Source organism: Salmo salar, chromosome ssa10 (assembly GCF_905237065.1).
Source record: "Salmo salar chromosome ssa10, Ssal_v3.1, whole genome shotgun sequence".
Taxonomy (NCBI): Eukaryota; Metazoa; Chordata; class Actinopteri; order Salmoniformes; family Salmonidae; genus Salmo; species Salmo salar.
Genome location: NC_059451.1, coordinates 122811286 through 122824002, shown reverse-complemented (window position 1 = coordinate 122824002; position 12717 = coordinate 122811286). Strand labels below are relative to the sequence as shown.

General features: G+C 41.9%; 1 protein-coding gene across 2 annotated transcripts; it reads right to left on the bottom strand.

Moving 5' to 3' along the window:
* Nucleotides 1-670: 670 nt before the first annotated feature.
* sigirr (single immunoglobulin and toll-interleukin 1 receptor (TIR) domain) lies at nucleotides 671-11789 on the bottom strand. Of its 2 annotated transcripts, none has more exons than XM_014126058.2 (9): nucleotides 9284-9613; nucleotides 8294-8510; nucleotides 8011-8138; nucleotides 7442-7582; nucleotides 6448-6591; nucleotides 6015-6117; nucleotides 5476-5629; nucleotides 2820-2997; nucleotides 671-2096 (listed from the first exon to the last, which is right to left on the bottom strand). In XM_014126058.2, exons 1-9 carry the CDS (start codon nucleotides 9327-9329, stop codon nucleotides 1915-1917), a joined length of 1293 nt encoding a protein of 430 aa, XP_013981533.2. In that variant the 5' UTR covers nucleotides 9330-9613; the 3' UTR covers nucleotides 671-1914.
* Nucleotides 11790-12717: the final 928 nt, after the last annotated feature.

Genomic DNA, 12717 nt, shown 5'->3' with positions numbered 1-12717 from the left:
ATTCACGGCAACACACGGTATTATACAGAGGTCATGATTGTATGGAACTACCCTATACCATCTCCAATTACTGAAGTAAACAGTAAAATTACCTTTAAAAAAAACAGGTTAGAAGAACAATTTATGTAACGGCGGGGACTGTGAGGGGACATACATGAACACACGCACACACAGACACACTTTAATACACATTATTCTTTACTTGTGTTGTTTGTATAATCATTGTATTTTAAATGTGTGTGACTGTCCTTGTCTATCAGTGTATCAGTGTTTTGTTACTTGTCATGTATTGTATTTTTTTTGTGGACCCCAGGAAGAGCGAATGAGGATCCCAATAAACAAATAACCGATAGGGAATGAGGCACTGAGGTTATTGTTATGATAAGAAAGGTTTTTTTTCCCCCCCCCCTCTCAAGTCTGCAGTTCACCTGCCCTCTGCTGGTGAGGGAAAGTAATATCTGGAGAAAACACGAAATAGGTTTATGTAGCTTAATGTAAAGAGAACAACTCAGTGGCTATGTGGTTCGGGTGTCCGCCCTGAGATTGGAACACTGGGAGTTAATTCTCCGGCCGAGTCATACCAAAGATCACTCTGCTTGGCATTCAGCATTTACGAGATAGATTCGGGGGGGGTAACGCTGTGCAATAGAATAGGTTCCAGTCAAGGGGGTATACTTATACATCAAGCAGAAAATACAAACTTGTAGTATATTCAAGCTTTAAAAATACTTCTAAAGTTTGGAATTTCCACTTTAAAATGTATGACTTTATTTCCTCTAAGGAAAATTGGATCAACCCTTACAAAAAAATAAACATAAGATCAGCTTTACAAGATGAGTTACATATGAAAAGGGCTGGACTAGTTAAATTGCCCTAAACTACAGAAAGGGTAGCTTTAATCGATAAATATTTATATTGAACATAATTCTAAACAAACATTTAACGAAATTAGAATGAATGTATTTCCACTTTACCGTTAAAACAAAATCCCAGAATACTGCAGTAGACCACTCAACAACTTGTTCTATTTTTCACATACAGTTCACATAACAGGTATCTTATACAAATTGCATATAATAACATGTAGTGTAACCACCAAGGTCCTTCAAAACATTTCAGTGAAATGATCATTGGAATCAAATTTTATACACTGAGTGTACAAAACATCTCCTTAATATTGAGTTGCCCCACACGCCTTTTTTTCCCCTCAGTACAGCCTCATTTCGTCAGGGCACGGGATTCTACAAGGTGTTGAAAGTGTTCCACAGGGATGCTGGGCCCATGTTGACTCCAATGCATCCAACAGTTGTGTCAAGTTGACTGGATGTCCTTTTGGGTGTGGTGGACCATTCTTGATTCACATTGGAAACTGTTGAGTGTGGAAAAACCCAGCAGCGTTTGCAGTTCTTGACACAAACCGGTACACCTGGCACCTACTACCATACCCTGTTCATTCATCCTCTGAATGGCACACAATCCATGTCTCAATTTTCTCAAGGATTAAATCCTTCTTTAACCCGTGTCCTCCTTCTTTATATACACTGATTTGAAGTGGATTTAACAGGTGACATCGATAAGGGATCATAGCTTTCACCTGGATTCACCTGGTCAGTCTGTGTCGTGGATAGAGAGAGCAGGTGTTCCTAATGTTTTGTACACTCAGTGTATACATGAAAGGTTTAAAATATGGACAAATTTAAATAAATAGATCAAATCAAACTTGTTTAAAGAACTAAATTATTCACTTTTTTTATGTAACACTTGCTTCAATATGGAAACATACACCAGGAAGTAGTAGATAGTGCTGGTGAGAGAACCTGTTTTACATTCAGACTGAAGTGAGACATTTCCTTCTAGAGAGTAGAAGTTGGAGATCTTGTTCTCCTTTTTGCTTCAGAAGCTACAGTCTTTTTCTCAGATGTTGTCCTCTGTAACCAGGCAGTAGAAGTCATTGCGAGCTCCATAATTGCGCGATCCCAGGTCCGACACATCTATATCTGAGTGTTTGGGCTCAGTCAGGGATGCAGGGACCGAGGGAAACATAGGCAGCACAGGGGCTCTGGATGTCAGTGTCGTGTAGACTGGGAGACGAAGGCCTGGAGAAGGAGGTATTGAAAACAAGAGGGTGAATGAGTAGATTCAGTCATTTAGTTGATGAAATGTGTGGATCGATGCTGTAGGTCAGCAATCTTAGTTCTACAGGGCTTTAGAGGGACTACTTTTGTTGATTGATGTTATTTTCAACCTTGGAGAAAGCATCGGGGTGGCAGGTAGCCTAGTGGTTAGAGCATTGGGACTAGTAACCGAAAAGGTTGCAAGATCGAATCCCAGAGTTGACAAGGTAAAAATCTGTCGTTCTGCCCCCTGAACAAGGCAGTTAACCCACCGTCATTGTAAAATAAGAATTTGTTCTTAACTGACTTGCCTCATTAAAAAAAATATATAATAATAACTGTAGCAGCAATAATTAAGATAATAAATTGTCCATGGCACAGGAGGTTGGTGACACCTTATTTGGGGAGGATGAGCTCGTGGCTGGAGCAGAATTAGTGGAATGGCATCGAATACATGGATTCCATATGTTTGATGTCATTCCATTTGCTCCGTTCCAGACATTATTATGAGCCGTGCATGGATATGATTACATTACATAACCCAAAATGGGAATTGGTCCTGGGGATTACAAGGCCAACCAGGTTTGGGGTCAATTCTATTTGAATTGACTGAATTAAAATTGACCCAATCTGAAATGTAATTAGCATTGTAATCCAGCATCAATTGCACCCAACCCTGTAGCCAGCTAATTCACGTGGTCTTACCCAAGTCTCCGACAGGGTCAGGGTCAGGGCGACAGTCCAGGTAGTCTGGGTCGAGGGTGAGCATGGGGTCCTTATCGTCTTGGAAGAGGGTCTGGGGGTCCCCTGCCGTGTCGCTGTGGAACACAACCCTATGAGGCATGGCCAGGGCCAACTCCTTCCAGAACACTGATGACGGCGGCTAGGGAGACATAGCACAGAACACAATCTAGTTAACCCAAATTATTTTCCAATCGTTTCGTTCTGAACAGAACCATTATTTGGTTCCGTTCCACTGTTCTGACCAGCAAAATAAAGTTCTGAACCGATTCAAACCCCACCCCAAAAAATTATCGGTTTATATCGTTCCTTTCTGTTCATTTTTTTAAACTTCTGATATCGAGGTTTAGCTCGACGTAATATTACTTCACCAACGGATAGAGCAACTTGCTATGGAACGGGAAAGCTATGTACATGCATTGGACAGACAAGTGTAGTGTAGGGTGCAACATGCGACTGAAATGTTGCTGTTGAGGAGAGCGCTGGGCATCTTGTTGTTATGACATGCATTATCTGAATTAGACCCACAGAATTATACCTACGGAGGAGTGGGAGGGGCATGTAGCCTGACTGGAGGGAGGGGGAGGGGCATGTAGCCTGACTGGAGGGAGGGGGAGGGGCATGTAGCCTGACTGGAGGGAGGGGGAGGGCAGGTAGAATGACTGGAGGGAGGGGGAGGGGCATGTAGCCTACACTGGAGGGAGGGGCATGTAGACTACACTGGAGGGAGGGGGAGGAGCATGTAGCCTACACTGGAGGGAGGGGGAGGAGCATGTAGACTACACTGGAGGGAGGGGGAGGAGCATGTAGACTACACTGGAGGGAGGGGGAGGAGCATGTAGACTACAAACACACACTGGCTAAGATTTTCAGCTGGCAGGCAGACACTGGAATAAGTTCCTGAGTGACAGAGTGAAGGCTTTGCATAGGTGCTTTGTTACATTTTTTGTAAGACAAAAAAAACAAAATGCCTGGAACATAAAATAATGTTATTAACCGGTTCCCTTTAAAAATAACAGTTCTGTTCCGGAACAGTACAGATCACTTTCGTTCTCCGGTTTTCAGTTCTGTACCCTGAACCGGTCCAACCCCTGACTAGGACCTTATCTCTATTGAGTACACCTGTACCATGCAGTGATGGGCTGGTTTGGATAGACCCTGTCCTTTCACATTGTTTCCAGCACAGTTCCAGCAACAATAGTTGATGCTTAACCAGGCCAGCACAGTAAAGCTTGGATAAGTCATGTGAAAAAAATACTATTTGCCAGTTCTCATATGACACAACTGTATACATCAATGGTGTCGCTCTTGCTGCTGGTGATTCTCTGATCCACCTCTACGTAGAGGACACCATTCTGTATACTTCTGGCCCTTCTTTGGACACTGTGTTAACTAACCTCCAGATGAGCTACAATGCCATACAACACTTCTTCCGTGGCCTCCAACTGCTCTTAGTAAATGCAAATAAAACTAAATGCATGCTCGTCAACCGATCGCTGCCCGCAGCTGACCACCCATCCAGCATCACTACTCTGGACGGTTCTGACCTAGAATATGTGGACAACTACAAATACCTAGGTGTCTGGTTAGACTGTAAACTCTCCTTCCAGACTCACATTAAACATCTCCAATCCAAAATTAAATCTAGAATCGGCTTCCTATTTCGCAACAAAGCATCCTTCACTCATGCTGCCAAACATACCCTCGTAAAACTGACTATCCTACCGATCCTTGACTTCGGCGATGTCATTTACAAAATAGCCTCCAACACTCTACTCAACAAATTGGACACAGTCTATCACAGTGCCATCCGTTTTGTCACCAAAGCCCCATATACTACCCACCACTGCGATCTGTACGCTCTCGTTGGCTGGCCCTCGCTTCATACTCGTCGCCAAACTCACTGGCTCCAGGTCATCTATAAGTCTTTGCTAGGTAAAGCCCTGCCTTATCTCAGTTCACTGGTCACCATAGCAGCACCCACACGTAGCATGCGCTCCAGCAGGTATATTTCACTGGTCACCCCCAAAGCCAATTCCTCCTTTGGCCGCCTTTCCTTCCAGTTCTCTGCTGCCAATGACTGGAACGAACTGCAAAAATCACTGAAGCTGGAGACTCATATCTCCCTCACTAGCTTTAAGCACCAGCTGTCAGAGCAGCTCACAGATCACTGCACATAGCCCATCTGTAAACAGCCCATCTATCTACCTACCTCATCCCCATACTGTATTTATTTATTTATCTTGCTCCTTTGCACCCCAGTATCTCTACTTGCACGTTCAGCTTCTGCACATCTACCATTCCAGTGTTTAATTGCTATATTGTAATTACTTCACCACCATGGCCTATTTATTGCCTTAACTCCCTTATCTTACCTCATTTGCACACACTGTATATAGACTTATTTTCCTACTGTATTATTGACTGTATGTTTTGTTTATTCCATGTGTAACTGTGTTGTTGTATGTGTCGAACTGCTTTGCTTTATCTTGGCCAGGTCGCAGTTGTAAATGAGAACTTGTTCTCAACTAGCCTACCTGGTTAAATAAATGTGAAATAAAATAAATAAATAAATAAAAGGGTTAGGGCCAGGGTTAGGTTCAAGGCTAGGTTGAGTCACCATGGAGTGTGATCCCGACCAGGTGAGCAAGGTGAGTTTGTGATGGTGTTCTCTGAGTTGCTGGACCACATCGGGTCTCATGAGTTTGACCTGACCCTCCAATGTGATGATGATGGGCCTCTGGGACAGCTCCAGCAGGTGCAGAAGGCCCTGCCTGAGAGGGTGCATAACACAGGGATATTAGCCTGTCTGAGAGGGTGGACAACACAGGGATATTAGCAACTAGCATTAGCAGTCAGCTAGATCATGCTATGCTGAGGGTTTTGTACAGACATCAGTTGCAGTTGTCCCTGTTTTTTTTACAGACATGGGTAATCACATAGTGACATTGTAGCATTAGTGGCATTATCATTAGCCTGCTAAGCTAAGAGAGGACCACAGAGACACAACCAGCATTAGCAGTTAGCATGCTGAGCTAAACAAGAGGAACACACAGCGACACAACTAGCATTAGCATTAGCGTTTAGCATGCTAAGCTAAGAGATAGATTTAAAAAAAAATGTTACTTAGGCATAATGCTGAGCTATCTGCATACCTACCTAAAGTTGTTACAGCACCAGTCCTGTTCTAGGTAGGCGTGTGACATCACTACGATGAGGCGTCGACAGTGACTAACGTTCATCAGGAACTCAGCAGACGGCTCTGACAGAGGAGGAGAAGAAGAGGAAGAAGAGGAGGAGGAAGAAGAAGGAGGAAAATACAGTTAACATGATAACTTTCAGGGAAGACAGGGCAGCAGGTAGCCTACTGGGTTAAGAGCGTTAGGCCAGTAGCCTAAAGATCGCTGGTTTGAATCCCCAAGCGGACTATGTGAAAAGTCAGCTTGGGGATTGAACAAGGCACTTAACCATAATTGCTCCTGTAAATTGCTCTGGATAAGCGCGTCTGCTAAAAGATTTTTTTTTTTTTTTTTTTTTTTTATGTAAGCATCAAACGGACTGTAGGAGTTACAGAGGGTTATGTCATCATTACCGCCCCCAGGTAGGATGTTGTTATCACTGAGGTGTAGCTTATGTCCAGATTTGTTCACCAGGTGAGGTTTGAGGATGAAGTTGACCAACTTTCTGTCGTATTCGTTGTTGACATAGGAGAAGTAGGCATCATGCAGCTTCCCATCTGGTGACAAAAAAAAAAAGAGACATTATAACATAGCTTAACTTACATTTGAGTCATTTAGCAGACACTTTCCCAGAGCGATTAAACATTTGTGCATTCAATTTAGGTAGGTTAAAACAATCACAATGCAGTGTCACGATCCTGAGTATACCCTTTTTACAACCACATATGACAATCATTGCAAGTATATAATAATATACAATATCTTAGATATGTTCAATACATTGTAACCCTCAATACTACTTGAATCTGCTTACAGGTACCTACAGACGCCTTATCTTAATTTGATCTTCCTGTTGTTGCCGGAATTTTCCTGCAAATCAGGAAATGCAAACGTGTAGCGTAATTGAGGTTTAAAAAGGCTTCTAAAGTTTTTAATATCAGAATTGATTTGCCCTAATGAAAAATGTCTCCAACCCCTTAAAAAAAAATATTAATCCAGATAATTCACATTTGCTGTAAGATTATTTTCCTGCTGTAGCAAACTGGCTCAAATTAAGATTCTACATCTGTACAACTAACCATAGCCCACCTACAGCACAAAGTGGGCTCACACTTCCCATCCCAATGTGTTTTAACCACTGCAGTGGGTTAAAACTAGGGCTCCGAGTGGCGCAGCAGTCTAAGGCACTGCATCTCAGTACTAGAGGCGTCACTACAGACCCTGGTTTGATTCCAGGCTGTATCACAACTGACCGTGATTGGGAGTCCCATAGGGCGTCGCACAATTGGCCCAGCGACATTAGGGTTTGGCCAGGGTAGGCTATCATTGTAAAGAAGAATTTGTTCTTAACTGACTTGCCTAGTTAAATAAAGGTTACAAATATTTAAAAAAATCCTCACTCCTCACCATTGATCTCATAGTCTCCATAGGAGTTCCTGTACCAGAGTTTGATGTTGAGACGACACCTGGAGTAGACAACGGCAGCTATAGTCAGGATCAGGAAGAGACTGATGGCTGCTATCACTGATGCTGTGTGGCTGGGGTGGGCTGTGATCACACAAACAGAAACCAACAATCATGAGTCATTAATAATCAGCATATAGTATGTATAAACTGGAAGTGGAAGCCTAAGTGTTGTCCATTAGCTTACTCCAATTAGGGGAACATAATAAAGAAAAATATATTTGTAAAAAAAATATAAAATATATATATTTACAAAAAAATATATAGAGAGGATTGGAAATTATGCAGATAATTGCATTGATGGAAGCTACTATCTGCAGTATAAAAGCCGATCTACCCCTTAAAATAAAAATAAATAAAAAATAGCAACATATCTGAATTCACCCAGCCTCAGTTATCACACATATTAACATTTAAAATAAGTATTGTATACACACACTAATGTAAGTTGCCTTTGACAACATATCTGATACAGTATAATGTACAGTCCACAAACCCCACTGGTTTCTTACCGGTATTCTGCAGGCTGAAGTCAGCAGAGGTATTCCTCACCTCACAGGAGTAGAGGCCAAAGTCAGCCTGCTCTCTAACCGGGACCTCGAGCACACTGCTCACAATCATTTGGGATTGGCTGGGAGTCCTGCCAGAAAAAAAATAAAAAGGTGACCTCTGTATTGTAATTGGTTGGACACTTATACAAATAAGTCAAGAGTAGATTCTTATTTGCAATGACAACCTGCAGATCAGCGTGTACATGTGATCTGGCAAGGTATTGTGACCTCCTGTTGAACTGACCAGGTGGATGTGTTCTGTGGGTAAAGGCTGAGGTTGAGAGGGGTCCCATCTTTGCTCCAGAGCAGTTTCCAGGAGGTAGCGTCACACCGTTGGTCTGTCTCGTTCCAGGACAGCACGGCTGTACAGTTCAGAGCCACAAAGGAACCCAGGGTCTCCCACACCTCAGACTGACCCCCACTGGGCAACTGAAACTCTGGGGCTTGGGTGCACAGGGATTCTGCATGAATGAATGAACACATTTAACAGCTTATGAGTTGGTTAGGAACGACAATAGATTATGAGTTGGTTAGGAACGACAATAGCTAGTAGTAGTGTAGGTAGAAGATGTGCCTGGGTAGGTAGGTAGAAGATGTGCCTGGGTAGGTAGGTAGAAGATGTGCCTGGGTAGGTAGGTAGAAGATGTGCCTGGGTAGGTAGGTAGAAGATGTGCCTGGGTAGGTAGGTAGAAGATGTGCCTGGGTAGGTAGGTAGAAGATGTGCCTGGGTAGGTAGGTAGAAGATGTGCCTGGGTAGGTATGAGTAAACAGCTCAACCTACTGTCCATCCTGTTGCCTTCACCTACCTAGTGTTATTAGATCTGTGAAGTATATGGCCCCTTCTCTCCCTTCTAGACCACCTGCTCTTTAAACCCATATGGCCCCTTCTCTCCCTTCTAGACCACCTGCTCTTTAAACCCATATGAGTAAATCGCAGCAATGAAGAATTGAGTGCGTGCGCGTTCACACAAACTGTTTGTGATGTAAAAAAATTCTAATAAAAATCAGATTTAATTCAAGTTTCCTCCTATGTAATTGTGCTTCCACCTAAAAAAAAAAAAAAAAAGTAATGTGAAAACGAGCCTGATATTGTAAGAATTGATTCGTGTTGGGCCGTCCCGGGTTTATGGCTTAAACAGCCGATACCAACACGTTACCACTGGCCATTACCGGGGTGAAAGAGAAACGCACTCATGTATCTCTCAGAACTAGAATGAGATTCACTTTCTATTACCTCTCTTCCTCTCTCTGATCTGATAAAACATGAGCCTGTAACTCATCTCTCCAGCGTTGCACTAAATCATTTATTCTCTTATAGGAATCATAGCCGCGGGATTGGCGTTGGAGGTACCGCAGCACCCTTGATAAAATCCAATACGTTTGCCAAAGTTGTAGAATTTCTGTTGTCTGCTGATAAAGCGATGAAATAATTCAGAATAGTACATCAGGACTAATAGGACTATGATTTAGCCACAGAGGATCAATAGCTGTCGCGGGTGTCGTAGGGACTGGACCAAAACGCAGCGTATACAAAAACAACGAAACAGTCCCGTAAGGCTACTAGGCTACACAAAGAACAACTACCCACAAAAACCCCATGAAAAACACCCCTACTAAATAGGACCTTCAATTAGAGGAAACGAGGAACAGCTGCCTCCAATTGAAGAGGTCAAAAACAATAAACTAGACATAGAAATATAACATAGAAATACAAAAACATAGAACACAACCCAAAAACCCCGACAACACAAAAACACCCCCTGCCACGTCCAGACCAAACTACAATAACAAATAACCCCTTTATACTGGTCAGGACGTGACAATAGCTCTCTCTTTTGTTATAGCCTATAGCCAGCCTAGTTGTGTATTGTGTAAACCCAATCTACCGTCGGGAACGCGGGGTAAATCTGTCAGTGAACAAACAGCATGCAGTCAAAACGGGCCTTTTTTTTTAGCAAAATCTCTAATGACATCACGGGAAAACACAGATGGATCCTGCTGGAAAAAAATTAGAGAAGACAATCTGTCTGTAGTGTTATCAACTTCCAAATATACCTACTGAGCGAACAGTATTGTTTTACAAAGTAGAACAAGAGAGAGATAATGATTTTGGCACGAGTGCATCAACCATCGCCGGTGAGTCAGTGAAACTGGAAAGTTTATTGTACAATATGTGTGTCTCCACACACCTAGGCCTAGGCCTTAGATATATTCAAGACAAGGTCGTTTTCATTCATCTCAGATTCTGTCCGTGTCAAAGTAGCCTGTCATTTCGATCATTTGTTAGGTATTTAAAAAACTATTCTGTTAAAATCTCCAGTCATGTAACATGATGTAGAATTACATGAAATGCGTCTGCAGCTTCTGTAAGCGCATCTACTCTAGTGCTCTGTGCCAAGTGAGGATAATAAAAATAATTTCACCTTTATTTAACCAGGGAGCTAGTTGAGAACAAGTTCTCATTTACAACTGCGACCTGGCCAAGATAAAGCAAAGCAGTTCGACACAAACAACACAGAGTTACACATGGAATAAACAACACAGTTACACATGGAGTAAACAACAACAGAGTTACACATGGAATAAACAAACATACAGTCAATAACACAATAGAAAAAAAGAAAGTCTATATACATTGTGTGCAAAAGGCATGAGGAGGTAAGGCAATAAATAGGCCATAGGAGCGAAGTAATTACAATTTAGCAGATTAACACTGGAGTGATAGATGAGCAGATGGTGATGTGCAAGTAGAAATACTGGTGTGCAAAAGAGAAATAAAGTAAATGCATGCAATGCTTTATTATGAAAGCTGCTGTTGTTTTCCTGCGTTCTGGTACCTCAGGTTCTGGAAAGGTCACCATCCTTTCCGGAACCTTCCAATTTACATATAAAGCACTGCACATACACACACTCTGTTTTAACATTCTGTATATGTTTTATTATTAACAGGATGTAACGCTGAGCTGTATATCCGGGTACTAAGTCCAGATTGGAGCAACTGTCGTAGTGTCCGACTGGACTAGAGAACTCATGACTGAATGACACTTGAAAAGGTTGCAGTGTTTGAGAGCAAGACAGATCTGTACTTCTCATTGATTGGTTGTCTCTTCTCCAACTGATTGGCAACTGTCTCTTATCGTCAAATCCTATTTATTTTAATGAGTAATGTATCCTTATTAAACAGAGATAGGCTGTTCGTTCGACATTATGACATTTCGTTCCTTTCCTATTGGTGATAAACAACCTGTGCAAAGAATTACAAACTACATATCATGTTTTTACCGTTTATACTAATGGAATTTGCTAGAAACTCTAATCATATTCTTCAGCACAAAAACACCTCTCACGCTTTACGCACGCGGTAAAGTTTATACATTAGAGCCCCCTCGCAAAAAAAACTCATATTTTCCGATCAATAAAACAGAATTGAATCGCGTTTCCGTTTTAATCGATGAAACAATATTGTCAGTAGATTAAACGACAGAATCTAATCTTACCTCCAGCACACACCGACATCCTGTTCCATAAAGTACATGTCAGAATGAAAGCCAACTGGTTCGAAGTCATTTTTAAAAGATAAAAATCTCTCTCTTTCCTTCTTATTCCGAGTTTTCAATCGCAAGGCACACCGCTATGGTCCTAGGATTATATCGTATCATCCAGCCCCAGTGGATAAAACATTAGAATTATAGTTGAAATAAAAAAGTAGGGATTGACTCGGTTCAACTGCTAGAATGACTTGTGTACGGGTGGTCACGTGACGTCTCACCTGTTGAAGTCAACGTTTCAGAAGTGGGTTATAACAGCTCAGGTTATAACAGCTCAGTCTACTGCTCGCTAAAGTCCTCCCAACTAAAACTGAACAGGGTTATAACAGCTCAGTCTACTGCTCGCTAAAGTCCTCCCAACTAAAACTGAACAGGGTTATAACAGCTCAGTCTACTGCTCACTAAAGTCCTCCCAACTAAAACTGACCCTGTATAGAGACTGATTAGGCCAGTCTATAGAAGACACTGTGTAGAGAATCATCAGTGGACATATTGATGTTGTCAGGGATTTCTTCATCGTCAGACGATATAGCGAAATCATGGTCGGAAAAAGAGGACCAATATGCAGCAGAGTTGAGATAGTTCATTTTGAACATTTAATAAACTCAAAAACAAACATACAAAAACAAACTCACGATTACTTGACAGTCCTGTTAGGCTCACAAACGCTAAACAAGAAACAATCTCCACAAATACACAGACAAACACACCCAACTAATATAGGACTTCCAATCAAAGGCAACACCACACAGCTGCCTTCAATTGGAAGTCCACCCCAATTAACCAAACATAGACATACAACCAACTAGATCAACATAGAAATACGTAGACAAGGAACAGTGCCCAAAAACCCCGGAATACTTAAATCAAATGCCCTTTTAGAAAAAACACCACCCCGAACCACATAAACCAAATACCCTCTGCCACGTCCTGACCAAACTACAATAACAATTAACCCTTATACTGGCCAGGACGTGACAGATGTGTTTTGCAGACATCAGTATCCACATTAGACTGCTCCAAATAGTGTCTCTGTGTTGTCATACCTCTGATGACTTGTCAGAATCAGAAGGAGATTAACTTATTTTGCACATCAGAAAAATAAAAACAGACATTTAGC

Excerpts from the sequence above, each read along its gene's own strand:
- sigirr (XM_014126058.2), bottom strand. The coding sequence starts at position 9,329 with ATGAGTTACAGGCTCATGTTTTATCAGATCAGAGAGAGGAAGAGAG. Across the intron at positions 6,118-6,447 it reads CAACATCCTACCTGGGGGCG|AGCCGTCTGCTGAGTTCCTG; the intron begins GTAATGATGACA and ends CTCCTCTGTCAG. Across the intron at positions 2,998-5,475 it reads GGTCGGGATCACACTCCATG|CCGCCGTCATCAGTGTTCTG; the intron begins GTGACTCAACCT and ends ATGTCTCCCTAG.